Below are 26,040 nucleotides of genomic sequence, written 5' to 3'. Positions count from 1 at the left end.
ATTGAATGGGAAGGAAATTAAGTCATAAGCCTCAAAGAAATCAAATCGCACGATGAGGAATCAAGAAGGGAAGTGCTCCTAACAGCCCTGTAGCCTCTCGAAGATAAGTACAGACGTCTCCGTACTGATCCACAAGACTCTACTAGACTCGCTCATGACTCATGAGACCTAAGTGAACCTAGTGCTCTGATATCATGTTGTCATGACCCAAAATTCATTAAAGGTCATGATGGCGCCGGACACCACTGTCAGGCAAGCCAATACTAAATAGTTAATTAAATTCTCATTTTAATATTTTTGAAATCGTAAATTTACTTCAATTTATCTAGTAAAAGATGAATTTACAGAATAATAACAATGTTTTCTAATTTCAATACTGAACATCCCATAATCACCCCACAACCCAGTGTCAAAAGTGCATGAGCATTTTCTAGGAATTTAAAATAAAATACAATAACTTTCCGGTGAAAGAAAATAGAATACTTTGAAGGAGACTCTGCTGGCTGCAGGTCATACATAAGATGCAGCTCACCTAAATGCCTGTAATAACTGCGCCTCTGCGCCCACAAGGCCACTAGTCATATATGTACCTGCACAAAACGTGCAGCAAGCGTAGTATGAGTACGTAAATCAACACGTAGCCAGTAAGTATCCCGTCTAACCTCGAAGAAGTAGTGACGAGGGGTCGACTTCGACACTTACTGTGGACATCAATAATATAATTAGTCATGGATTTATTAAAAACGACAGTAAACTCAATAAAATCATGAATCAAGTAAAAAATTCCTTTGTTAATAAGAGGTTTCCAAATTCAAATTTCATCATTTATCAATTTATCTCCGACTCGGGAGGCAATATCATTATTTATAAATTTCAAGGCAAGCACTTCAAGTATGAGCAAATCATGTCGAGGTCGTACGACCCTATCCAACAAATATTTAAACTGTGCACTGCTAGAGGGTCGAATGGCACGAACCATAGATGCATCTCTTTTATCTGCCGAGGCGAACGACTCGCTCCAATGAGAGTAGTAGGAAATACCCCGCTCGCGAATCATACGTGCGATGCGGTCAAACATAAATTTAATAATAAAATCATATCTCTTTCTCGATTCTTTTCAAAATAAGGTAAATTCACCTTGTAGCTTTTTAAGGAAATTACCCCGCTCGCGAAACATACATGCGACACGGTTACACATAGATTTCTTCAGCTATTATATTATTCCTCAATCCTTTTAGAAATTACGAAGTTCAAATGAAACCTTTTAAAACTTAAGTTCCCAAATTTCAACTCCCTTCAAAACATTTAATAAGCAGACTCAATCTCACTCCCTCTCAAGGCAAAAAATAAACATAAATCAATAACAATACCAACAAGGCGTGATGTGAGCCTAAAACTACCCGGACGTAGGCATAACTAGTAGCTACGTGTGAACTCTCGTCACCTCGTGCGTATGTAGTCCCCACAAATAGAAGCACATAATAATTTAGTCACCTATGGGTTAATTCCCTCTTACAAGGTTAGAAAGGAGACTTGCCTCGCTCCGAAGTTCCATAATCGGCTCCAACGCCACTCTAGCACCTCAAACCGATGTCCAACGCTCTAAAACTAGCCAACAATGCTCAAACCAATGAAAATATACTCTAATACTCATAGCAATTCAATTTACTACAATTTCCAACTCCACTCGAAATATCGGTAAAATCACCCTCGGGTCCACGTGCCCGGATTACGAATATTTTCGAAGATAAACATTACCCATAGCATTACGAAATCAAATATAAAATTTGTTCTCAATTCCTTACCCGAATTCGTGGTCAAATTCCAAAAAGACCAATTTCTAGGTTTTTCTTCAAAATTCCAAATTTCTTCAAATTTTCATGTCTAAATCCTTATATAACCCATGTATTTAACTTGCAATAGGTGGGAATCACTTACCTTGACATTGATGATTAAGATAGAGCTCAAATATTTCTCCAAGACTGACTCCCATGGAGGAAATGAAGTGCAAATGAGCCAAAACCTAGATTTTAAAATAATACTGCCTAGGTCTTTCCCCTTCGTGATCGCGGAAATCCATTCGCGATCGCGAAGGCCAGTCAACAGCTGCCTAAAAGCTTCTCTTTCGCGAACGCGATCTCACTGCTCAGCCCCTTCCTCTTTCACGATCGTGAACCCCGCTATGCGTTCGCATAGAACAACCTTCACCAAACGAGCCAACCCCATTACCACAATGCGTTCGCGATACCCCCGACGCGAACACGAAGATCCACCAGCTCAACTCTCCGTGAACGTGAACTATTATACGCGATCACGTAGAGTAAAAATCCCACTAGTCCTATTAACCCTTCGTGATCGCAGCCCTTTCTTCGCGATCGCGGAAGAGGAAACTAGATGCCCAGAAACCAGCAATTCCTCAAAGTCCAAAATCCATCCGAACTCGATCCGAGACACACCCAAGGCCCTCGGGACCTCAACTAATTATACCAACACGTCCCAAAACACATTACGAACTTAGTCAAGCCTTCAAATCACATCAAACAACATCAAAATAAGGGATCACACCTCAATTCAAGCTTTATGAACTTTAAAATTTCAAACTTCTACATTTGATGCCGAAACCTATCAAATCACTTCCGATTGACCTCAAATTTTACACACAAGTCACATTTTACATTACGGACCTACTCCAACTTCCAGAATTGGAATCTGACCCCGATATCAAAAGGTCCACTCCTGGTCAAACTTCTCAAAAACCTTTAAATTTCTAACTTTAGCCAAATGGCTATAAAATGACCTACGGACCTCCGAATCCAGTTTCGGACGCGCTCCCAACACCAGAATCACCATACGGAGCTATTCTTAGATGCGGAATCCCAAACGGACATCGATAACATACAATTCACCTCCACCCCAAATTTATGAAATGCTTCCAAAGGGCTAACTTCCACAATAGGTGCCGAAACACTCCCGGGGTATCCAAAACCCGATCCGAACATACGCCCAAGTACGAAATCATCATACGAACCTTCTGGAACCTTCAAATCACGATTCTGAGGCCGTTTACTCTAAAAATCCAATTTTAGTCAATTCTTCCAACTTAAAGCTTTCGAAATGAGAATTTTTTTTCCAAATCAACTCTGAACTTCCAAAATTTCAATTCTAACCACGCGTACAAGTCATAATACATGAAGTGAAGCTTCTCATGGCCTCAAACTGCCGAACGAGGTGCTAGAGCTCAAAATGACCGGTCGGGTCATTACAATTCTGTGACCAATTTGCCATAGATATTCCTAAGAATAAAAAGTCTCATAGACATAAGAAAGATCTAAAAAGCCTTATAGGTATAAAAAGAAGAATAGAGGATCTTCTGATAAGAGATTTGAAAGGAAAGATAAGAGAAGAAAGGCCTATACGCATAGAAAAGATTTTATAAAATCCAGTGTGCCTAATGCATGTTACAAATGTGGAAGAGTAGGTCATTATGCTAGAGATTGAAAAGTCAAGGATAAGATTAAGAATCTTGACCTAGATGATAATATTAAGGACTCTTTATATAAGATTCTATTAAATTCTTCTCAAGAAAATTCACCAGAATATAGTGATAGAGAAGATTCATCAACGGATGAAGATCTGAGGGCACTACAGGAGGAGGAATACCTTCCTTCAGAAGATGAATGTGGTCCCTGCAAACATAATCAACATCAGTGTTGTAATGGCACACAAATGATGAGGTTTTTAATATTTATTTTCAATTCAAGGACTTAGAAGTTAATGTCCTGACTAATGATAGTTTATTAGAACTTTTTAGGGGTTTTAAGGACCCAGAGTTAAGGTCCCAGATTATTGATAAGGTGGATAAAATTCAGGATAATATCCCTATAAGTCCAGGGATTGAAGAAATTCCTTCTCAAAAGGGACCATATACAATGTCTGATATTAAAAGGATTTTGAGACAAAAATCCTAGGCCATTGATAGGCCAACTACTGTTTAACATTTGAAAAATAAGATTCATAATCTCAAAGGATAAATCTCTGACTTAAAGGCTTCTAATATAGCCTTAGACAAGAGAATTATCATGTTAGAAAATTCGCATGTCCCTACAAGTCAGGAATTCAATACTAACATTACTGAAGATGCTGGTACCTCGAAGAATGAGGTAAAAGATGATTTTCTCGGAGCAGTTAATATGGCTGATGATGAGTTTTTATAAATAATACATCTATTTACTACTCAAAAGTTTTTAATAAAAGTTACTCTTTTCATAGATTATAATTTCAAAAAAGAGTTTACTGCTTTATTTGATAGTGGTGCTGATTTAAAATGTATTAAAGAAAGGGTAATACCTTCTAGATATTTTCATAAGACTACTCATAGATTAAAAAATGCCAGTGGTCACCAAATGGGTATTTCTTACAAACTACCCTATATTTGCCAGAACAAAGTTTGTATACAAGAAAGTTTTGTTTTTGCGAAAGACATTCATCAAGATGTAATATTAGGAATCCCATTTTTCCACCACCTAATTCCTTTTACTAATTGGGATATTAATAGTTTTACAGGAACTTTTAATGGAAAAAAGATTACTTTCAAGTTTATAACTCAACCAGTTCAAAGATTTTTGAATGAAATAATTTCTAATAATATTACTGCAAAAACTAGACAAATTGATTTTTTTAAAAATGAAATTTGCAGTCTTACTATTGAACAGGATTTAAAAACTCCTAAACTCATTAAAAATTGATTTATTTAAAAATTAGTTTTCTTTACAAATTTGTGGAGACCATCCAAACCAATTTTGGAATAGGAAAAAGCACATATTAAGTCTTCCATATGAAGAAGACTTTTCGGAGGATAATATTCCTATTAAGGCTAGACCTTAACAAATGAATTCAGAATATTTGGAATTATGCAAAAGATAAATAGATTCTTTGCTGCAGAAAGGTCTTATAAGGCCTTCAAAGTCTAAATGGTCTTGTACTGCTTTTTATGTTAATAAGCATACTGAACAGGAATGAGAAGTTCCAAGGTTAATTATTAATTATAAACCCCTTAACAAGGCTTCAAAATGGATTAGATATCCAATCCCTAATAAAAAAGATTTATTGGATAGATTGCATGATACCATAATATTTTTAAAATTTGATTTGAAATCTAGTTATTGGCAAATTCAGATATCTGAGTTAGATAGATATAAAACTGCTTTTAATGTCCCAATGGGTCAATATGAATGGAATGTCATGCCTTTTGGTTTAAACAATGCTCTTTCTGAATTTCAAAAAATAATGAATAATATCTTCATGTCGTATAATAAATTCTATAATTGTTTATATTGATGATACTTTAGTATTTTCAAAAAATATTGAAAATAATTTTAAATATTTGGATTTTTTTAGGAAAATTATAATTCAAAATGGTTTAGTCATTTCTAAACCAAAAGATGGCCCTTTTTCAGACTAATATTAGATTTTTAGGTCATAATATTGAAAAGGGAAAAAGTATTCTTATCCAGCAATGTCACGACCCAAAATTCTTTAAAGGTCGTGATGGCGCTTAACACCGCAGTCAGAAAAGCCAACAGTAAATGATTAACTTAATTACTTATTTTAGTAATTTTGAAATCATAATTTTCATTAATTAAGTGGTAAAAAATAGAATTCACTCACGATCCAAAATTCACTAAAGGTCGTGATGGCGCCTAACACTGCCGTCAGGCAAGTCAACAGTAAATGATTAACTTAATTACTCATTTTAGTACTTTTGAAATCATAATTTTCATTAATTAAATGGTAATAAATAGAATTCACAGGGTACATGATAATAATTTTACAACTTCAATAATGAACAACCCGTAAGCACCCCCAAAACCCGGTGTCATAAGTACACGAGCATCAACTAGGAAATATAATAAAATAGAACATTTGTCTGGAATACAACTTAGATAGGAGAACATAAATAGCTCTGATGGAGACTCTACAAGCTGCGGATCATAACATGAAATACAGCTCATGGTAAGTCCCCGCAACATCCGTGCCTCTGCGCCCAAAAGACCACCAGACATATATGTACCTGCACAAAAATGTACAACAAGTGTAGCATGAGTACGTAAATCAAAAGAAGTAAATATCATAAATACACAGTCTTCCCAAAACTCGGAACATCATAAGTCACAAGCTACAAAAAGAAAACTAGTATCTCTATGCACCAGAGTCTAACAAAAGAAGTACGGAAGGTGAATGACATAGGAGAGGATAGATGGAAACTCCGAGGTCTGCGAGCGCGGCAAATATACCTTGAAGTCTCCGTACAACAGCAAGTACTCTCAGGTAATAACGGGGCTGATAAGAAGTACCTGGATCTACACACAAAACATGTGCAGAAGAGTAGCATGAGCACACAACAATGGTACCCAGTAAGTGCCAAGCCTAACCTCGGTCGAGTAGTGACGAGATAAGGTCAGGCCCACTAGTAAATGATAAATAAGGCAGGAGAATATACAGTATAATAAGAGACTAGAATTTAACAAAAGGAATCACAGCAAGGCATCAGTACAACACACAGGGGTAAACCGCAGGGGATCTCCCGAGATACCTTCTCGTAGTCCCAAAATGAATATACAGAGAGCACTCCCGAGGTACCGCCTCGTAGTCTAAAAAGTAAATATACAGGGAGAACTCCCAAGGTACCGCCTCGTAGTCTCAAAAGTAAATATGCAGGGAGAACTCCCGAGAAACTGCCTCGTAGTCTCAAAAGTAAATATGCAGGGAGAACTCCCGAGGAACTGCCTCGTAGTCTCGAAAGTAAATGTGCAGGGAGAACTCCTGAGGAACCGCCTCATAGTCTCAAAAGTAAACACACAGCTCAAACTGATAAATACAACAGTTAACAGCAAGATTTCTACAATTATACTAATAAAGAACAAGGAAAAGCAAGAAATCAACTAGGCATGCTTCACAAAGTTCAAATGAGCAGTTAAAGCATGTAGACATTGGAATAGCTCAATTAAGAATGAAAACAGACTAATACTTATTTAAACGGTATAACTCAAATTTAAGGAAAAACAGGTTGCTACTCAGTAAAATAAATCGGTTTTACAACAAATAGCTCGTATACGTACTCGTCACCTCACGTACACGACGCTCAGATGTTACAATAGTACCAAATCCTAAAGGGATTCACCCCACACAAGGTTAGGCAAGCCACTTGCCACGAACCAAGCTCAAGCAATCAGTAACAATGCCTTTTCCACAAATATCCATCTCTAAATGACCCAAATCTAGCCTAAAACAATTACATATCATAAATACAACTATAATAGACTAATCTAATTAATGAAATCAAGAATTAACAAAAATTCCGAAATTCGTCCTAAAACGTCGACACGGGCCTACGTCTCGGAATTGGGCAAAAATCACAAAATCCGAAAGCCCATTCACGCACGAGTCCAACCATACCAAATTTATCAAAATCCGACCTTAAATGACCACTCAAAACCGAAAATCAAACTCTTCAAATCCTTAGCCTCAAATTCCCAAATTCCAGCTTAAATACACACTAACTAGGTGGAAGAATAAATGGGAAAGAAAGATTATTGATAAAAAATAAGCACAAGGGACTTATCTCACGAAATCCTTCGAAAATGCTTTAATGAAATCGCCAAACCCAAGCTCAAAATGATGAAAATGGCCAAAAATCTCAAGTCTCGCTTGAGTAGGTTCTGCCCAGACATTTTCGCACCCGCGGATCCTAGACTCACACCTGCGCGTCCACTTGTGCGGAAAATAAGCACTGATGCACAAACCACTTACTCCCCTCTGCCTCCACTCCTGCGATGAAGGGACCGCAACTACGAGTGCGCGCCTGCTGAATCTTGTCCTCTTCTGCGGTCTGTCTTCGCACCTGCACTTCTTTGGTGCATCTGCGGGCATCGCAGATGCAGAAAACTGCCTCGCACCTGTGACCCCTGACAAAACCTCCCAACTCCGCTTCTGCAATAAACCTTGCGCACGTGCCATCCCGCTCCTACGGTTTCCCCACCGCAGGTGCAAAAATACCAGAAACCAAAAGCTTCAGCCATTTGCCTAAGTCCAAATTCAATCCGTTAAGCATCTGAAACACACTCGAGGCCCCCGAGACTTCAACCAAATATACCAACAACTCCTAAAAGACCATACAAACTTAATCGAGCCCTCAAATCACATCAAACCACGCTAAAAACATGAATCATACTCCAATTCAAACTTAATGAACTTGAAACATTAAATTTCTACAACTAATGCCGAATCCTACCAAACCACGTCCGATTGACCTAACATTTTGCACACAAGTCATATTTAACATTGTGGACCTACTCCAACTTCCAGAATCGGAATCTGACCCTTATATCAAAAAGTCCACTATCGGTCAAAATCTCCAAAATTCGACTTTGGCCAATTCGAACCTAAATCAGCTACGAACCTTCAATTTACATTCCGGACACGCTCCTAAGTCCAAAATACCCAACGGAGCTAACTAAGTGTCCCAATTCACTCTGAAATCACAATAATAACCTTCAGGCAAGTTACATAAGCAGAAAAGGATATGGGAGAAGCAGTTTATAGGCGACAGGGGCTAATACACTCAAAACGACCGGCCGGGTCGTCACATCCTCCCCCTCTTAAAATAATCGTTCATCCTCGAACGAGTATAGAGACATACATGAAGTGGTGAAAAGATGAGGATAGTGTTGCACATATCATGCTCGGTCTCCCAAGTCGCCTCCTAGACCGGTTGAATCCTCCACTGAACCTTCACAGAAGCAATGTTCTTGAACCTCAGCTTTCGAACTTGCCGGTCCAAAATAGCCACTAGCTCCTCAATATAAGATAGATCCTTGTCCAACTGGACGGAGCTGAAATCCTACACATGAGACAGATCACCGTGATACTTTCGGAGCATAGAAACATGGAATACTAGATGAACTCTTGCTAGACCGGGAGGTAAGGCAAGCTCATAAACAATCTCCCTAACATGCTGCAACACCTCAATTGGGCTGATAAACCTTGGGCTCAGCTTGCCCTTCTTTTAGAACCTCATAACGCCCTTCATAGGCGTAACCCAGAGCAAGACCTGCTCTTTAACTATGAACGCAACATCATGAACCTTCTGATTCGCATAATTCTTCTGTCTAGACTAGGATGTGCAAAGTCAAACCTGAAATCACCTTTACCTTATCCAGGGCATCCTGAACCATGTCCGTACCCAGTAATCTAGCCTCACCAGACTCGAAACAACCCATTGGAGACCGACACCACCTACAATACAGAGCCTCATGCTTTGCCATCTGAATGCTCGACAGATAACTGTTGTTGTAGGCAAACTCCGCAAGTGGCAAAAACTGATCTCAAGCACCCCCAAAATCTATCACACAAGCGCAAAGCATATCCTCGAGTATTTGAATAGTGCACTTGGACTGTCCGTCCATCTGATGGTGAAATGTTGTGCTCAGCTAAACCCGAGTACCCAACTCTTGCTGTACAACTCTCCACAACCGCGATGTAAACTGCGTACCCCTATAAGAGATAATAGATATCGGGACACCATGAAGCCTGACAATCTCGTGGATATAAACTCGAGCTAGCTGCTCAGAAGAATAGGTAGTCATCACAAGAAGGAAATGAACAAACTTGGTCAGCCTATCCACAATCACCCAAACTGCATCAAACCTTCGCTGAGTCCGTGGGAGTCCAACAACGAAATCCATAGTGATCCGCTACCATTTCCACCCTGGAATCTCTATCTTCTGAAGCAATCCACCTGGCCGCTGATGCTCATACTTAACATGCTGGCAAGTTAGACATCGAGCCACAAACTCCACTATGTCCTTCTTCATCCTCCTCCACCAGTAATGCTGCCTCAACTCCTGATAAATCTTTGCGGCACCCGGATTAATGGAGTACCGCGAATTGTGAGCCTCCTAGAGAATCAACTCACGCAAACCATCAACAGTAGGCACACATAGTCTTCCCTGCATCCTTAATGCACCATCATCCCCGGTAGTGACCTCCTTATCATCACTGTGCTAGACTGTGTCCTCAAGGACAAGCAGATGAGGGTCATCATACTGACGCTCCCTGATACGATCATAAAGAGAAGACCAAGATACCACACAAGCCAATACTCGTCTCGGTTCATAAATATCCAATCTCACAAACTGGCTGACTAAGTCCTGAACATCCAATGCCATGTGCCTCTCTACTGCTGGTAGTTATGCTAAACTCCCCAAACTCTCTACCCGGCAACTCAAAGCATCGGCCACCACATTGGCCTTCCCTAGATGGTACAAAATGGTGATATCATACTCCTTAAGTAGCTCCAACCACCTCTGCTTATGGAAGTTTAGATCCTTCTATTTGAACAAATGCTATAAACTCCGGTGATCGGTGTAAATCTCATATGGGACACCGTACAAATAGTGCCGCCAAATCCTCAAGGCATGAACAATAGCTGCTTACTCAAGGCCATGGACAAGATAGTTCTTTTAATGCACCTTCAGCTGTTTGGATGCGTAGGCAATCACCCTACCATCTTGCATCAACACCGCACCGAGACCAATCTGTGATGCATCACAATACACATTATAAGACCCTGAACCTGTAGGCAATACCAATACTTGTAACGACCCAGCCGTTCTTTTTGAATATTATAAACCTGTTCCCCCATTTACTACTCAATTTATGTCTTGCAATTGATTTATGACTTAGTCTCATAATTAAAAATTTAAGTTAGAAAAGTGGACCGGATATGGACCTATGTGTAAACGACCTCGGATATAAATTTTGATGATTCCAATAGCTCTGTATGGTAATTTTGGGCTTAGGAACGTGTTCGGAATATTATTTGGAAGTCCGTAGAGGAATTAGGCTTGAAATGCCGAAAGTTTAATTTTTGAGAAGTTTGACTAGGGGGTTGACTTTATCATATCGGGTTGGAATCCGATTCTGAAAATTAAAATACCTCTGTTATGTCATTTATGACTTGTGTGCAAAATTTGAGGGCAATCGGACGTGATTTGTTAGGTTCCAGAGTCGTTTGTAGAAATTAGAAATTTCAAAGTTCATTAGGCTTGAATTGGGGTGTAATTCATGATTTTAGCGTTGTTTGAGGTGATTTGAGGGTTCGACTAAGTCCGTATGATGTTTTAGGACTTGTTGGTATATTTGGTTAAGGTCCGGAGGGGCTCGGGTGAGTTTTGGATGGTTAACGGATCAAAAATTTGGACTTGAATAGCTGCTGGAAATTTTTGATATCTGATAATGTTTGCCTTCTACGCGATCGCGTGAATGCGTTTGCGATCGCGTAGGCTTATTTGGTCAGTGGGTGTTTTTCTTCTACACAATCGCGTGGGGATATCTGCGATCGTGTAGGGTTAATGTGAGGCAGTGGCATTTTGTGTTTTGCGATAGCATGAAGCGGGATGCGATCGCGTAGCTCTGGAATTTTGTGACTCGCGAACGCGTGACGAAGGTCGCGTTCGCGTAGAGTAAGTGGAGCGGAGTAGAAGTCATACGTTTTGTGCTTCGTGATCGTGTGGACTAGCCCACGATCGCGTATGTCTGTGATGTTGTGCATCGCGATCGGGTCTCAAAGTCCGCGATCGTGTGAGTTTATGTTCTGAAAATGGCACTTCTTCCCATTTTCAATTTTTTACGATTTGGAGCTCGGATTGGAGGTGAATTTGGGTGATTTTCAGAGGAAACAACGGGGTAAGTGTTCTTAACTCAATATTGGTTAAATTACTCGAATCTATGGTTGTTTTTATCATTTTATTGGTGAATTGAGTTGGGAAAATTTGAAAACCCTCTTTGTTTAAATTGAAGATTTGAGGGTCGAGTTGCGGTCAGATTTTGGTAAAATTGGTATGGTTAGACTCGTGGTTGAATGGATTTTCGGATTTTGTAAGCTTTTTTGAGTTCCGATTTTTTCGTGGTTTTTCGTGGTTGAGCTAATTTTCAGATTTTTTATGGAAAATCATTATTTTCTTATGGAATTAATTCCAATTAATTTTATTGACTGAAATGAATTATTTATGACCAGATTCGAGGTGTTTGGAGACCGATTCACGAGGAAAGGGCATTGAAGAATAAGAATTTCACGGCTTGATGTACGTAACAGTTTTAAATCTGGTCCTGAAGGTATTAAACCCCAGATTTTGGTATCAAGTGATTATGTTGGAGGTTACGCGCATGCTAGGTGACGGGCGCACGAACGTGTACCGAGGGGGTTGTGACTTGGTCCATCCCGGGAAACTGTAAAGTTGAATAATTTGTTGTTAGTTATATGCTCTCTATGTGTTGAAAAAATTTGACTGCAAATCATGTTAGAAATCATGCTTAGGCTATGTGATAGTACTGTTGGGACCCACAGAGGTCGCGTACTTGTTGAACTAAATGCTATATATACTTTATCTCAGTTTTTACTTGCACATTTTACCTCAGTCTCTGTTATTATTATAGATACATCATATCATTGTTGTTTGGGCTGATTTCATGATTATTGAGAGCCCGAGAGACTGGATGGATTTATGACTCAGTGAGGCCGAGGGCCTCATTGTGAGATATTTATACTATAGCACGTGAGTTGGCCGTGCAGACCCTTATATTATACTATAGCACATTAGTTGGCCGTGCATATCCTTATATTATACTATAGCACGTGAGTTGGCCGATTGAATCCTTATATTATACTATAGCACGTGAGCTGGCCGTGCAACACGTGAGTTGGCGTGCAGATCCAGATATTTATGTTATAGCACGTGAGTTGGCCGTGTGGATCTAGATATTTATATTATGGCACGTGAGTTAGCCGTGCGGATCCAGATATTTATATTATGGCACGTGAGATGTCCGTGCAACACGTGAGTTATCCATGCAGATTATAGCGCTTGGGCTGTAGGAGCCCCTCCGGAGTCTGTACACCCCCAGTGAGTGCGGGTACCCATTGAGTGAGTGATGAGGGCTGGGAGCCCAGGTAGTGATGTGGGCTAGGAGACTAGTGAGTGATTGTTGTCCTGAGAGGTTGTACTTGATTTTCATTTGTTGTTGCACTTAGTTGGTATCTGTCAATATTGTGAAATTTCTGAAAGATTGTTGATATACGGATTACATGAACAAGAACTGTATAAAAATTTATTTGAAATTAAACTGCCAGATTTGATAGCATGTGTATTCTTTGTTGGGATTACTGGAAATGAACCATAATTGTGTAGCTCATTACTATCTTCAGTTCCTTGTTTATTATTGTTACTTGCTGAGTTGGTTGTACTCATACTACACCCTGCACTTTGTGTTCAGATCCAGGTGTTCCCGGACATAGCGGGTGTTGATCTTTTCGAGAAGTTGATTTTCAGGAGATTTTGAGGTAGCTGCCGTGTTTCGCAGACTTTGTCTTTCATTCTCTATGTCTTTGTTCACTGTATTTTGTCTCAGACTATTATAGACTATATTTTCCAGGCTTGTATTCATATTAAATGCTCATGTACTCAGTGACACCAGGATTTGCGGAGTGTTTGTATTGTATTTTAATATTATATTTTCAACCTTAAAGAGAAGTTTGGGCTTTATTGAGATTATCAACTTGCCTAGTATCGAGATAGGCACCATCACGTAAGGTTGTGATTTTGTGTCGTGACAAGTTGGTTTCAGAGCCTAGGTTACATATGTCTCACGAGTCATGAGCAGGGTTAGTAGAGTCTTACGGATCGGTAAGGAGATGTCTGTACTTATCTTCGAGAGGCTGTAGAACCCATAGGAAAATTTAACTTTCTTGTATTCTGTCATGCGAATTTGTTGATTCTGGAAACTAAATTTTTGCTATTCTATTCTCTCACAGATGGTGAGGACACGTACTACCAGATCAGACGGTCAGCCACCCGTGCCACCAGTTAGGGCCACGAGAGGCCGGGGCCGTGGTAGAGCCCGAGGTCGAGGTAGAGGTCGAGGTGTAGCTCGTACCACAGTTGGAATAGCACCTGTAGAACCACCAGTTGTTCCAGCACATGAGCAGATACCAGATATAGTTGAGACGACAGGACCAGCTGAGGCACCAACTGTGCCCATTGAGATTGCAGGCATTCAATAGACTTTTGCCTAGATATTGGCAGCCTGCATTGGCCTTGCTCAGGTGGTTTCGGCCCAGGACGCACCTGACACTTCTTAGGTTGAGGGAGGTACTCATACCCCCATTGCCCGTACTCCAAACCAGGTAGTACAGGGACTTCAGATACCGGGGGCACTACCAGCCCAGCCGGTTGCAGCTGCTTAGGCCCCGTTAGTTCCTGTTATGGCAGAGGATGATCAGAGGAGACTTGAGAGATTTGAGAGGCTTCGACCTCCACCATTTAGCGGTATTGAGTCAGAGGATGCTCATGAGTTTCTAGATAGGTGTCAACGGATGCTTCAAACATCGGGTATTTTGGAGACTAGTAGGGTCTCATTCACTACTTTTCAATTTTCTGGGTCTGCACTCAGATATTAGGACACTTACGAGAGATGTAGGACTATTGGCGCATCACCCCTTACTTGGTTTCAGTTCTCCGTGGTCTTCTCAGAGAAGTTCGTACCTCAGTCCCGCAGAGAAGAGCTGCGCAGACAGTTTGAGCAGCTTCGCCAGGGTGATATGTTTCTGACACGGTACGAGATGAGATTTTCTGAGTTGGCTCATCACGCAGTCTAGTTGGTTCCCACTGATAGGGAGAGGATTAGGTGGTTCATTGATGGCCTCACATATCAGTTGCGGTTACTTATAACTAGGGAGAGAGTATCTGGTGCTACTTTTGATGAGGTAGTGGACATTGCTCGACATATAGAGATAGTTTGTAGCTAGGAACGTGCAGAGAGATAGAGAGGCTAAGAGGCCCCGTGGTCCGAATGATTACAGCGGTGTTCCTTTAGGGGGTCAGTTTTACCGTGGTAGGGGCTGGTCTTACAGACACGCTCAGATGGGTCGTCCAGCTCATCGTGGTGCATCAGCTAGCCATGGTTCTTACAGTGCTCACTCAGGCCAGTCTTCATTCAGTGTACTACCAGTGCAGATTTCTCATTATGCCTCATCCGCACAGGCTTCTGCAGGTCATTCCTCGGGTTATCAGGAGTAGCAGTTCCGTTAGAGGAAGGGCTATTTCAAGAGAGGAGAATTTGGTCATATCAAGAGAGAGTGTCCTAGGCTGTTGAGTGGGGTTTAACAGCAGAGTTCTCGACCGACGACACCAACACCAGCAGTTACACCACCCGCCCTACCATCTCGGGGTGGGGGTCAGGCAGCTAGGGGTCGCCTAAGAGGGGGAGGCCGATCAGGAGGCGGGCAGGCTCGATTCTATGCTTTTCCTGCCAGGCCAGATGATGTTGCCTCAGATGCAGTGATCACAAGTATTGTTTCAGTGTGCCACAGGGAGGCTTCTATATTATTTGACCCTAGTTCTAATTATTCATATGTATCATCATATTTTGCTCATTAGCTGGATATGCCTTGTGAGTCCTAGGTTTCACCTGTTTGTGTATCTACACCGGTGTGCGATTTTATTACTGTGGATCATGTGTATCGGTCATGTGTGGTAGCTATTGGGGAACTGGAGACCAGAGTTGATCTCTTATTACTTGGTATGGTTGATTTTGATGTAATCTTGGGTATGGATTGGTTGTCTCCATGTCATGCTATTCCGGACTGTCACGCAAAAATTGTGACGTGGACTATGCCGAGGTTGCCAAAGGTTGAATGTAGGGGTTCTCTAGATCTTGTTCCTAGTAGGGTAATTTCTTATTTGAAACCCCAACGTATGGTTGGAAAGGGATGCTTGTCATATTTGGCCTTTATGAGAGATGTTGATGCAAATGCTCCTATTATTGATTCACTACCGGTCGTGCGAGACTTTCCTGATGTATTTCCTGTAGACCTGCCGGGTATGCCACCCGACATGAATATTGATTTCGGTATTGACTTGGTATAATACACTCAGCCCATTTCTATTCCTCCGTATCGTATGGCACCAGCTGAGTTAAAAGAATTGAAAGAGAAACTTCAGGAACTCCTTGAAAAGAGGTTTATTAGGCCTAGTGTGTCACCTTGGGGTGTACCGGTTTTGTTTGTGAAAAAGAAATATGGTACTATGCGGATGTGCATTGATTATAGGCAATTGAACAAAGTTACAATCAAGAATAAATATCCATTGCCGCGTATTGATGATTTATTTGACCAGTTTCAGGGAGCGAGGGTGTTCTCCAAAATTGATTTCAGGCCTGGGTATCACCAATTAAAAATTCGGGATTCGGACATTCTAAAGACGACATTCAGGACTCGTTATGGCCACTATGAATTTCTTGTGATGTCTTTTGGTCTAACCAATACCCCAGCAACATTTATGAATTTGATAAATAGTGTATTTCAGCCATATCTTGATTTATTTGTCGTTATATTCATTGATGATATTCTTGTGTACTCACGTAGCCAGGAGGAGCATGCACAACACTAGTGTATTGTATTACAGAGGCTGAGAGAGGAGAAACTTTATGCCAAATTCTCTAAGTGGGAGTTCTGGCTTAGTTCAGTGGCATTCTTGGGACATATAGTGTCCAGTGAAGGTATTAAGGTGGATCCGAAGAAAATAGAGGCAGTTGAGAATTGGCCCAGGCCATCCTCAATTACTGAGATTCGGAGTTTTCTCGGCTTGACCGGTTATTATCGTCGTTTCATGGAGGTTTTCTCGTCTATTGCATCGCCTATGACTAAATTGACCCAGAAAGGTGCTCCGTTCAGGTGGTCGGGTGAATGTGAAGAAAGCTTTCAGAAACGCAAGATAGCTTTGACTCTAACTCTAGTATTGGTGCTGCCTACAGGTTCAGAGTCTTATACTGTGTATTGTGACGCGTCGCAGATTGGTCTCGGCGCAGTACTTATACAAGACGGTAGGGTGATTGCCTATGCGTCCAGACAGTTAAAGGTACATGAAAAGAATTATCCAGTCCACGATCTTGAGTTAGCAGCTATTGTTCATGCCTTAAAATTTTGGCGGCATTACTTGTACGGTGTCCAGTGTGAGGTATATACCGATCATCAGAGTCTACAACATTTGTTTAAACAGAAGGATCTTAACTTACGGCAGCGAAGGTTGTTGGAGTTGCTTAAGGATTATGATATCACCATTCTCTATCATCCCAGAAAGGCCAATGTGGTGGACGATGTCTTGAGTCGTAAGGCAGAGAGTTTGGGCAGCTTAGCATACTTACCGATAGCATAGAGGCCTTTAGCCTTTGAGGTTCAAGCCTTGGTTAATCAGTTTGTAAGATTGGATATTTTCGAGCCGAATCGAGTTTTGGCCTATTTGGTTTCTCGATCTTCTTTACATGATCGCATCAGAGAGCGCCAGTTTGATGATCCACATCTGCATGTCCTTAAGGACACGGTTCAGCACGGTGATGCCAAGGAAGTCACTATTGGAGATAACGGTGTATTATAGATGCAGGGGGGGCTCTGTGTACCTAATGTAGATGGTTTGCGTGAGCTGATTCTCCAGTCAGCACACAGTTCGCGGTACTCTATTAATCTAGGCGCCGCGAAGATGTATAAGGATTTGAGACAGCAATATTGGTGGAGGCAGATAAAGAAAGATATAGTTGGGTTTGTATCTCGGTGTTTAAATTGTCAATAAGTAATGTACGAGCACCAGAGACCGGGCGGATTGCTATAGAGACTTGAAATTCTAGTGTGGAAGTGGGAGCGTATTACCATGGACTTTATAGTTGGACTCCCACGTACTTTGAGAAAGTTTGATGCTGTTTGGGTGATAGTAGATCAGTTGACCAAATCTGCGCATTCTTTTACAGTCGGTACTAATTATTCTTCGGAGCGGTTCGGTGGGATTTATAATCGTGAGATTGTTTGCCTACACGGTGTGCCGGTGTCCATTAATTTAGATCGGGGTACGCAGTTTACCTCACAGTTTTGGAGGGCAGTACAACGAGAATTGGCCACACAGGTTCAGTTGAGTATAGTATTTCACCCTCAGACGGATGGATAGTCCGAGCGCACTATTCAGATATGGAGGATCTGCTACGTGCTTGTGTCATTGATTTTGGGGGTTCTTGGGATCAATTTTTGCCACTCACAGAGTTTGCTTACAAGAATAGCTACCAGTCAAGCATTCAGATGGCTCCATATGAAGATTTATATACGAGACGGTGTCAGTCTCCGGTGGGTTGGTTTGAGCTGGGTGAGGTTAGGCTACTGGGTACTGACTTGGTTCAGGATACTTTAGAGAAGGTCAAAGTGATTCAGGAACAGCTTCGCACGACACAGTATAGACAGAAGAGTTATGCCAACATGAAGGTTCGTGATGTTGTTCACATGGTTGGGGAGAAGGTTCTGCTCAAGATTTCACCCCTGAAGGGTGTGTTGAGGTTCAGGAAAAAAGGCAAGTTGAGCCCTCGGTATATTGGGCCTTTTGAGATACTTAAGAAAATTGGGGAGGTGGCTTATGAACTTGCTTTGCCACCTAGACTATCAGGTGTTCATCCAGTGTTCCATGTATCCATGCTCCGAAAGTATGTCGGGGATTCGTCTCACATTCTGGATTTCAGTACAGTACAGCTGGACGGTAATTTGACTTATGATGTGGAGCCGGTGGCTATTTTAGACCGGCAGGTTCGAAAGCTGAGATTAAAGAACATAGCATCAGTGAAGGTGCGGTGGAGAGGCCAGCTAGTCGGAGAAGCTACTTGGGAGACTGAGCATGAGATGCATAACAAATATCCACACTTATTTGAGACTCCAGGTATTATATTAAACTCGTTCGAGGACGAACGTTTGTTTAAGAGGGGGAGAATGTAACGACCCGGCCGGTCTTTTTGACTATTATAACCCCGTTCCCCCATTTACTGCTCAATTTATGTCTTGCAATTGATTTATGACTTATCAGGTTAGTGGTTCGAGTTCAGAAGGAAATTGGAGTGAAATGAGACACTTAGTCTCATAATTGAAAATTTAAGTTAGAAAAGTGGACCGCATATGGACCTATGTGTAAACGACCTTGGATTTGAATTTTGACGATTCCAATAGCTTCGTATGGTGATTTTGGGCTTAGGAGCATGTCCAGAATATTATTTGGAAGTCCATAGAGGAAATAGGCTTGAAATGCCGAAAGTTTAATTTTTGAGAAGTTTGACCGTGGGGTTGACTTTTTGATATTGGTGTCGGAATCCGATTCTGAAAATTGGAATACCTTTGTTATGTCATTAATGACTTGTGTGCAAAATTTGAGGGCAATCGGACGTGATTTGATAGGTTCCGGGGTCGTTTGTAGAAATTAGAAATTTCAAAGTTTATTTGGCTTGAATTGGGGTGTAATTCATGATTTTAGCGTTGTTTGAGGTGATTTGAGGATTTGACTAAGTCCGTATGATATTTTAGGACTTGTTGGTATATTTGATCGAGGTCCCCAGGGGCTCGGGTGAGTTTTGGATGGTTAACGGATTAACAATTTGGACTTGAATAGCTATTGGAAATTTCTGATATCTGATAATGTTTTCCTTCTACGCGATCGCATGAATGCGTTTGCGATCGTGTAGGCTTATTTGGTCAGTGGGGGTTTTTGTTCTACGCGATCGTGTGGGGATATTTGCGATCGCGTAGGGTTAAAGTGAGGCAGTGGCAGTTTGTGCTTCGCGATCGCGTGAAGTGGGATGCGATCGTGTAGCTCTGGAATTTTGTAACTCGCGAACGCGTGACAAAGGTCACGCTCGCGTAGAGTAAGTGGAGCGAAGTAGAAGTCACGCGTTTTGTGCTTCGCGATCGCATAGACTAGTCCACAATTGCGTGTGTCTGTGATGTTGTGCATCGCGATCGCGTCAGAAAGTCCGCGATCGCGTAGAGCAAATGTCTGGGCAGTGAGTTTAAGTTCTGAAAATCAATTTTTGACGATTTGGAGCTCGGATTTGAGGCAATTTCGGGTGATTTTCAGAGGAAACAACGGGGTAAGTGTTCTTAACTCGATATTGGTTAAATTACCCGAATCGATGGTTGTTTTTATCATTTAATTGGTGAATTGAGTTGGGAAACTCTGAAAACCCTCTTGGTTTAAATTGAAGATTTGAGGGTCGAGTGGGGGTCGGATTTTGGTAAAATTGGTATGGTTAGACTCGTGGTTGAATGGGTTTCCGGATTTTGTAACTTTTGTTGAGTTCCGAGACGTGGGCCCCATAGGCGATTTTGAGCTAATTTTCGGATTCTTTATGGAAAATCATTATTTTCTTATGGAATTAATTCCAATAAATTTTATTGATTGAAACAAATTATTTATGACTAGATTCGAGGCGTTTGGAGACCAATTCACGAGGAAAGGGCATTACAGAATAAGAATTTCACGCCTTGATGTAAGTAACAGTTTTAAATCAAGTCCTGAGGGTATTAAACCCTAGATTTTGGTATCATGTGATTATGTTGGAGGTGACGCGCATGCTAGGTGACACGCGTGTGGGAGTGCACCGAGGGGATTGTGACTTGGTCCGTCCCAGGAAACTGTAAAGTTGAATAATTTGTTGTTAACTATATGCTCTCTATGTGTTGACAAAATTTGACTGTAAATCATGTTAGAAATCATGCTTAGGCTATGTGATAGTACTGTTGGGACCCACAGAGGTCGCGTACTTGTTGCCTGCTAAATGCTATATGTAATCAGTCTCAGTTTTTACTTGCACATTTTATCGCAGTCTCTGTTATTATTAGTGATACATCATATCATTGTTGTTTGGGCTGATTTCATGAATATTGAGAGCCCGAGAGACTGGAGAGATTTGTGACTGAGTGAGGTCGAGGGCCTGATTGTGAGATATTTATACTGTAGCACGTAAGTTGGTCGTGGAGCACGTGAGTTGGCCGTGCAGATCCTTATATTATACTATAGCACGTGAGTTAGCCGTGCAAATCCTTATATTATACTATAGCACGTGAGTTAGCCGTGCAGCATGTGAGTTGGCCGTGCGGATCCAAATATTTATATTATAGCATGTGAGTTGGCCGTGTAGATCCAGATATTTATATTATGGCACGTGAGTTGGCCGTGCGGATCCAGATATTTATATTATGTCACGTGAGTTGTCCGTGCAACACGTGAGTTGTCTGTGCAGATTATAGCGCTTGGGCTGTAGGAGCCCCTTTGGAGTCTGTACACCCCCAGTGAGCGCGGGTACCCATTGAGTGAGTGATGAGGGTTGGGAGCCCAGGGAGTGATGAAGGCTGGGAGCCCAGTGAGTGATTGTTGTCGTGAGAGGTTGTAGTTGATTTCCATTTGTTGTTGCACTTAGTTGCTATCTATCATTATTGTAAAATTTCTGAAAGATTGTTGATATATGGATTACATGAACAGGAACTGTATAAAAATTTATTTGACATTAAACTGCCAGATTTGATAGCATGTCTATTCTTTGTTGGGATTACTGGAAATGAACCATAACTGTGTAGCTCATTTCTATCTTCTGTTCCTTGTTTATTATTGTTACTTGCTGAGTTGGTCGTGCTCATACTATACCCTTCACTTCGTGTGCAGATCCTGGTGTTCCCGGACATAGCGGGTGTTGATTCTTTTGCGAGGTTGATTTTTAGGAGATTTTGAGGTAGCTGCCGTGTTCCGCAGACCTTGTCTCTCCTTCTCTATCTCTCTGTTCACTGTATTTGGTCTCAGACTATTATAGACTATATTTTCCACACTTGTATTCATATTAGATGCTCATGTACTCAGTGACACCAGGTTTTGGGGAGTGTTTGTATTTTATTTAAATATTATATTTTTAACCGTAAAGAGAAGTTTGGGTTTTATTGCGATTATCGCTTTGCCTAGTATCGCCATCACGACAAGTTGGGATTTTGGGTCGTGAAAATAGTAGGGCTGTAGTCAAAGCTATCTTGAGCTTGTGAAAGGTCTCCTCACACTCCTCTGTCCACCTGAATGGAGCACCCTTCTGGGTCTGCCTGGTCATAGGTGCTGCAATAAAGGAGAATCCCTCTACAAAACGATGATAATACCCTGCCAAACCAAGAAAACTCCGGATCTTCGTAGCTGATGATGGTCTAGGCCAACTCTGCACTACTCCCACATTCTTCGGATCCACCTGGATCACATTACTTGATACTACATGACCCAAGAATGCCAGTGAGTCTAGCCAAAACTCACACTTTGAAAAATTTTCATATCACCTCTTTTCTCTCAGGGTCTGAAGCACAGTCATCAGGTATTGCTCATGATCCTCCCGAGTCCGGAAGTACACTAGAATGTTGTCAATAAACACATTGACAAAAGATTCAAGATAAGGCCAAAACACACTTTGCATCAAGTGCATAAAAGTTGCTGGGGCATTGGTCAGCCTAAATGACATCACAAGGAACTCGTAGTGGCCATATCGAGTCCTGAAAGCAGTCTTCGGGATATCTAGCTCCCGAATCTTCAACTGATGATAGCCTGAACGTAAGTCAATCTTGGAAAACACTCTGGCACCCTGTAACTGATCAAATAGGTCATCCATACGAGGTAAAGGATACCCGTTCTTCACTTTTTTTAATCAATGCACATACGCATAAAACCATCCTTTTTATTCACAAACAAGACAGGAGCACCCCAAGGTGACACACTGGGCCGAATGAAGCCCTTATCAAGAAATTCCTGTAACTGTTCCTTCAACTCATTCAACTTAGGAGGAGCCATACGATACGGAGGAAAAGAAATGGGCTGAGTGCCGGGCAACAAATCAATGCTGAAATCAATATCTCTATCGGGTTGCATGCCCGGAAGATTAGCTGGAAACACATATGGAAAGTCCCTCAGTACTGGAAATGACTCAACTGTAGGGGAATCAATACGGACATCTCTCACATAAGCTAGATACACGTCACACCCATTCTCAACCATTCGTTGTGCTTTAAAAAATAAAATAACTCTGCTGAGAGTATACTCTAAGGTACCTCTCCACTCTAATCGCGGTAATCCTGGCATAGCCAACATCATGGTTTTAGCATGACAATCAAGAATAGCATAATGGGGCGACAACCAGTCCATGCCCAAGATAACATCAAAGTCTACCATGCTGAGTAATAATAAATCGACTCTAGTCTCAAAACCACTAAGAGCTATCAAACATAACTGATACACGCGGTCCACAACAAGAGAATCTCCCATAGGTGTAGACACATAAATAAGGTAACTCAAAGAATCCCGACATATGCCCAAATACGCGGAAAAATAAGAGGACACCTAGGAATATGTATAGCCTGTATCAAATAAGACCGATGCGTCTCTATGACAGACCAGGACAATACCTGTAATGATAGAGTCGGAAGCAACTACCTCTTTACGAGCTGGAAGAGCACAATATCTGGCCTAGCCTCCCCCTCTAGGGCGACCTCGACCTCCCCGACCTCCACCTCGAGCTGGCTGAGCAGGTGGCGTGGTAGCTAGTGCTAGAATCATAGCCTGAGGACCCGGTGGAGCACGGTGTGCCTGAGAAGTCTGTGAAGGTTCACCCCTCCTAAGTCTAGGGAGATCCATCACCATATGGAGAGTGTCGCCACACTCAAAATAAGATCTCGGAGGGCGTGACTGTTGTGACTGGCTCGGGCTAGGTCTGTTGGACTGGCCGCTGGGAACACCCCATTTAGGAGGCACACTAGATACTAGCGGTGCATAATAAGGCTCATGGGGCCTAGAAGGGACCAGAATACCACTAGCGGCTGGAAGGGCTGAATTAGCGGGGCGACTCCCATAACCCCTACCATGTCGAACTGCAGCTGAGGCACGAGTACCGCTGTAAGTGCCAGACTCTAGAGACCTCTTGGCCTCCCTCTTATCTTTATACCGGGCAAGCATGCCCTCCAATCTCGTGGCAATACTCACAACCTGACGATAAGAAATATCCATCTCCAACTCCCTAACCATACTAATCCTGATACTAGGGTACAATCCCTCAATAAACCGACGAACCCTCTCTCGAACTGTGGCAACTAAGGCCGGTGCATGAGAGGCCAAATCATTCAAGCGAACCGCATACTCTGATACGGTCATAGCACCCTGGCGCATCTACTCAAACTGCGCTCGCCATGCATCCCTGAGGCTCTGAGGGACATACTCTCTCAAAAACATGTTCGAAAACTGAGTCCATATAAGTGAAGCAGCCTCATCCGGACTACTCAACTCATAAGAATGCCACCACTGATAGGCTGCTCCACTAAGCTGAAAGGTGGTTAAAAAAACCCCACTCGTCTCCGCTACGCCCATAGTACGGAGAATATGATGACACTCCTCTAGAAAACCCTGAGGATCATTTGTAGCCAATCCATTAAAAGGTAGGTGGGTGGTACTTCTTGTACCTCTCAAGTCTGAGCTGCTCCACCTCATAAGCGGGTGTCCTAGTCTCGTGCTGAATTGGAGCCATCGGCTGCATCGGTATAATATCTGGAACCTGGTCGGCCTGAACCCGCTGCTCTAGAGTACCAACGACGGGAGTTTGTGCTCCTCCCTCGGCCTAAGATGTGGCAGGATCAAGTGGAATCAATCTAGCCTGAGCTAAGGTGCTGAACATGCTTAGAAACTGGGCTAGGGTCTCCTGGAGAGCTAGTGCAGCAACAGCTGTCTCAGGTGTCTGCCCTCCAGTTAGAGCTATTGGGGGCTCCTCTGTAGCAGCTCGTGCGGGTGCTCTGGCTGGACCGCATGGACGTCCTCGGCCTATACCCCGGCCCCAGCCTCTCGCGGCTTTGGCAGGGGGTGCGGGTACCTGGTCATCAGATCCTCCGGTACGGGTCCTCACCATTGGTGAGAAAGAATAGAATACAGAAGTTTAGAATTTTTGATGTCAACAAATTTCGCACGACAATGAATCAAATAAGTATAGTTTTTCCTAACAGTTCCATAGCCTCCCAAATATAAGTATAGACGTCTCTGTACCGATCCGCGAGACTCTAATAAACTTGCTTATGACTCATGACACCTATGAACCTAGAGCTCTGATATCAACTTGTCACCACCCAAACTACCTCTGTATAACGTCGTGACGGCACCTAGTCTCTACGACTAGGTAATCCTAACAAATTACGGAAAATAATAAAACGAAAGTAAAACATGGAAACTAACAACAGTTGATAACTAAATAACTAGTAACAATGTTGCTCGGCATGTACAATAACCAATACTCTATAAATACACAGTCTTCCCAAAACCCGGAAGATCATATGTCACAAGCTACTGAAGGAAACTAGTATCTCTATACACCAGAGTCTAACAAAACAAGTACGGAAGGTAAATGGCATAGGAGAGAATAGAGGGGGACTCTGAGGTCTGCGGGCACGACAGATGTACCTTGAAGTCTCCGTATAGCTGGAAGCACTCTGAGCTAATAGCACGGCTGATAAGAAGTACCTGGATCTACACACAAAACATGTGCAGAAGAGTAGCATGAGTACACCACAACGGTACCCAGTAAGTGCCAAGCATAACCTCGGTCTAGTAGTGACGAGGTCAGGTCAGGCCCACTGGTAAAAAATAAATAAGGCAGGAGATTATACAGTATAATAAGAGACTAGAATTTAACAAAAGGGATCACAGCAAGGCAACAGTACAACACACAGCGGTAAACCGCAGGTATTTCCCGAGATAGCTTCTCGTAGTCCCAAAATGAATATACAGAGAGCACTCCCGAGGTACCTCCTCGTAGTCTCAAAACTAAATATACATGGAGAACTCACGAGGTAACGCCTCGTAGTCTCAAAACAAATATGCAGGGAGAACTCCCGAGGAACCGCCTCGTAGTTTCAAAAGTAAACACATAACTCAAACCGATAAATACAACAGTTAACGACAAGATTTCTACAGTTATACTGTAAAGAACAAGGAAAAGCAGGAAATCAACTAGGCATACTTCACAGAGTTCAAATGAGCAGTTAAAGCACATAGACATGCGATACTGGACTATAGATGATAACTACACATATTGGAATAGCTCAATTAAGAATGAAAATAGACAAATACTCAT

At 41.9% G+C, this 26,040-nt stretch overlaps 1 protein-coding gene across 1 annotated transcript; it reads right to left on the bottom strand.

Moving 5' to 3' along the window:
• Nucleotides 1–23,396: 23,396 nt before the first annotated feature.
• On the bottom strand, nucleotides 23,397–24,092 carry LOC138903222 (uncharacterized). The gene has a single exon (XM_070191154.1). The coding sequence runs from the start codon at nucleotides 24,090–24,092 to the stop codon at nucleotides 23,397–23,399; it is 696 nt and encodes a 231-aa protein (XP_070047255.1).
• Between the last annotated feature and the right edge of the window lie 1,948 nt (nucleotides 24,093–26,040).

Source organism: Nicotiana tomentosiformis, chromosome 12 (assembly GCF_000390325.3).
Source record: "Nicotiana tomentosiformis chromosome 12, ASM39032v3, whole genome shotgun sequence".
NCBI lineage: Eukaryota > Viridiplantae > Streptophyta > Magnoliopsida > Solanales > Solanaceae > Nicotiana > Nicotiana tomentosiformis.
This window is presented reverse-complemented; position numbering and strand designations above follow the sequence as displayed.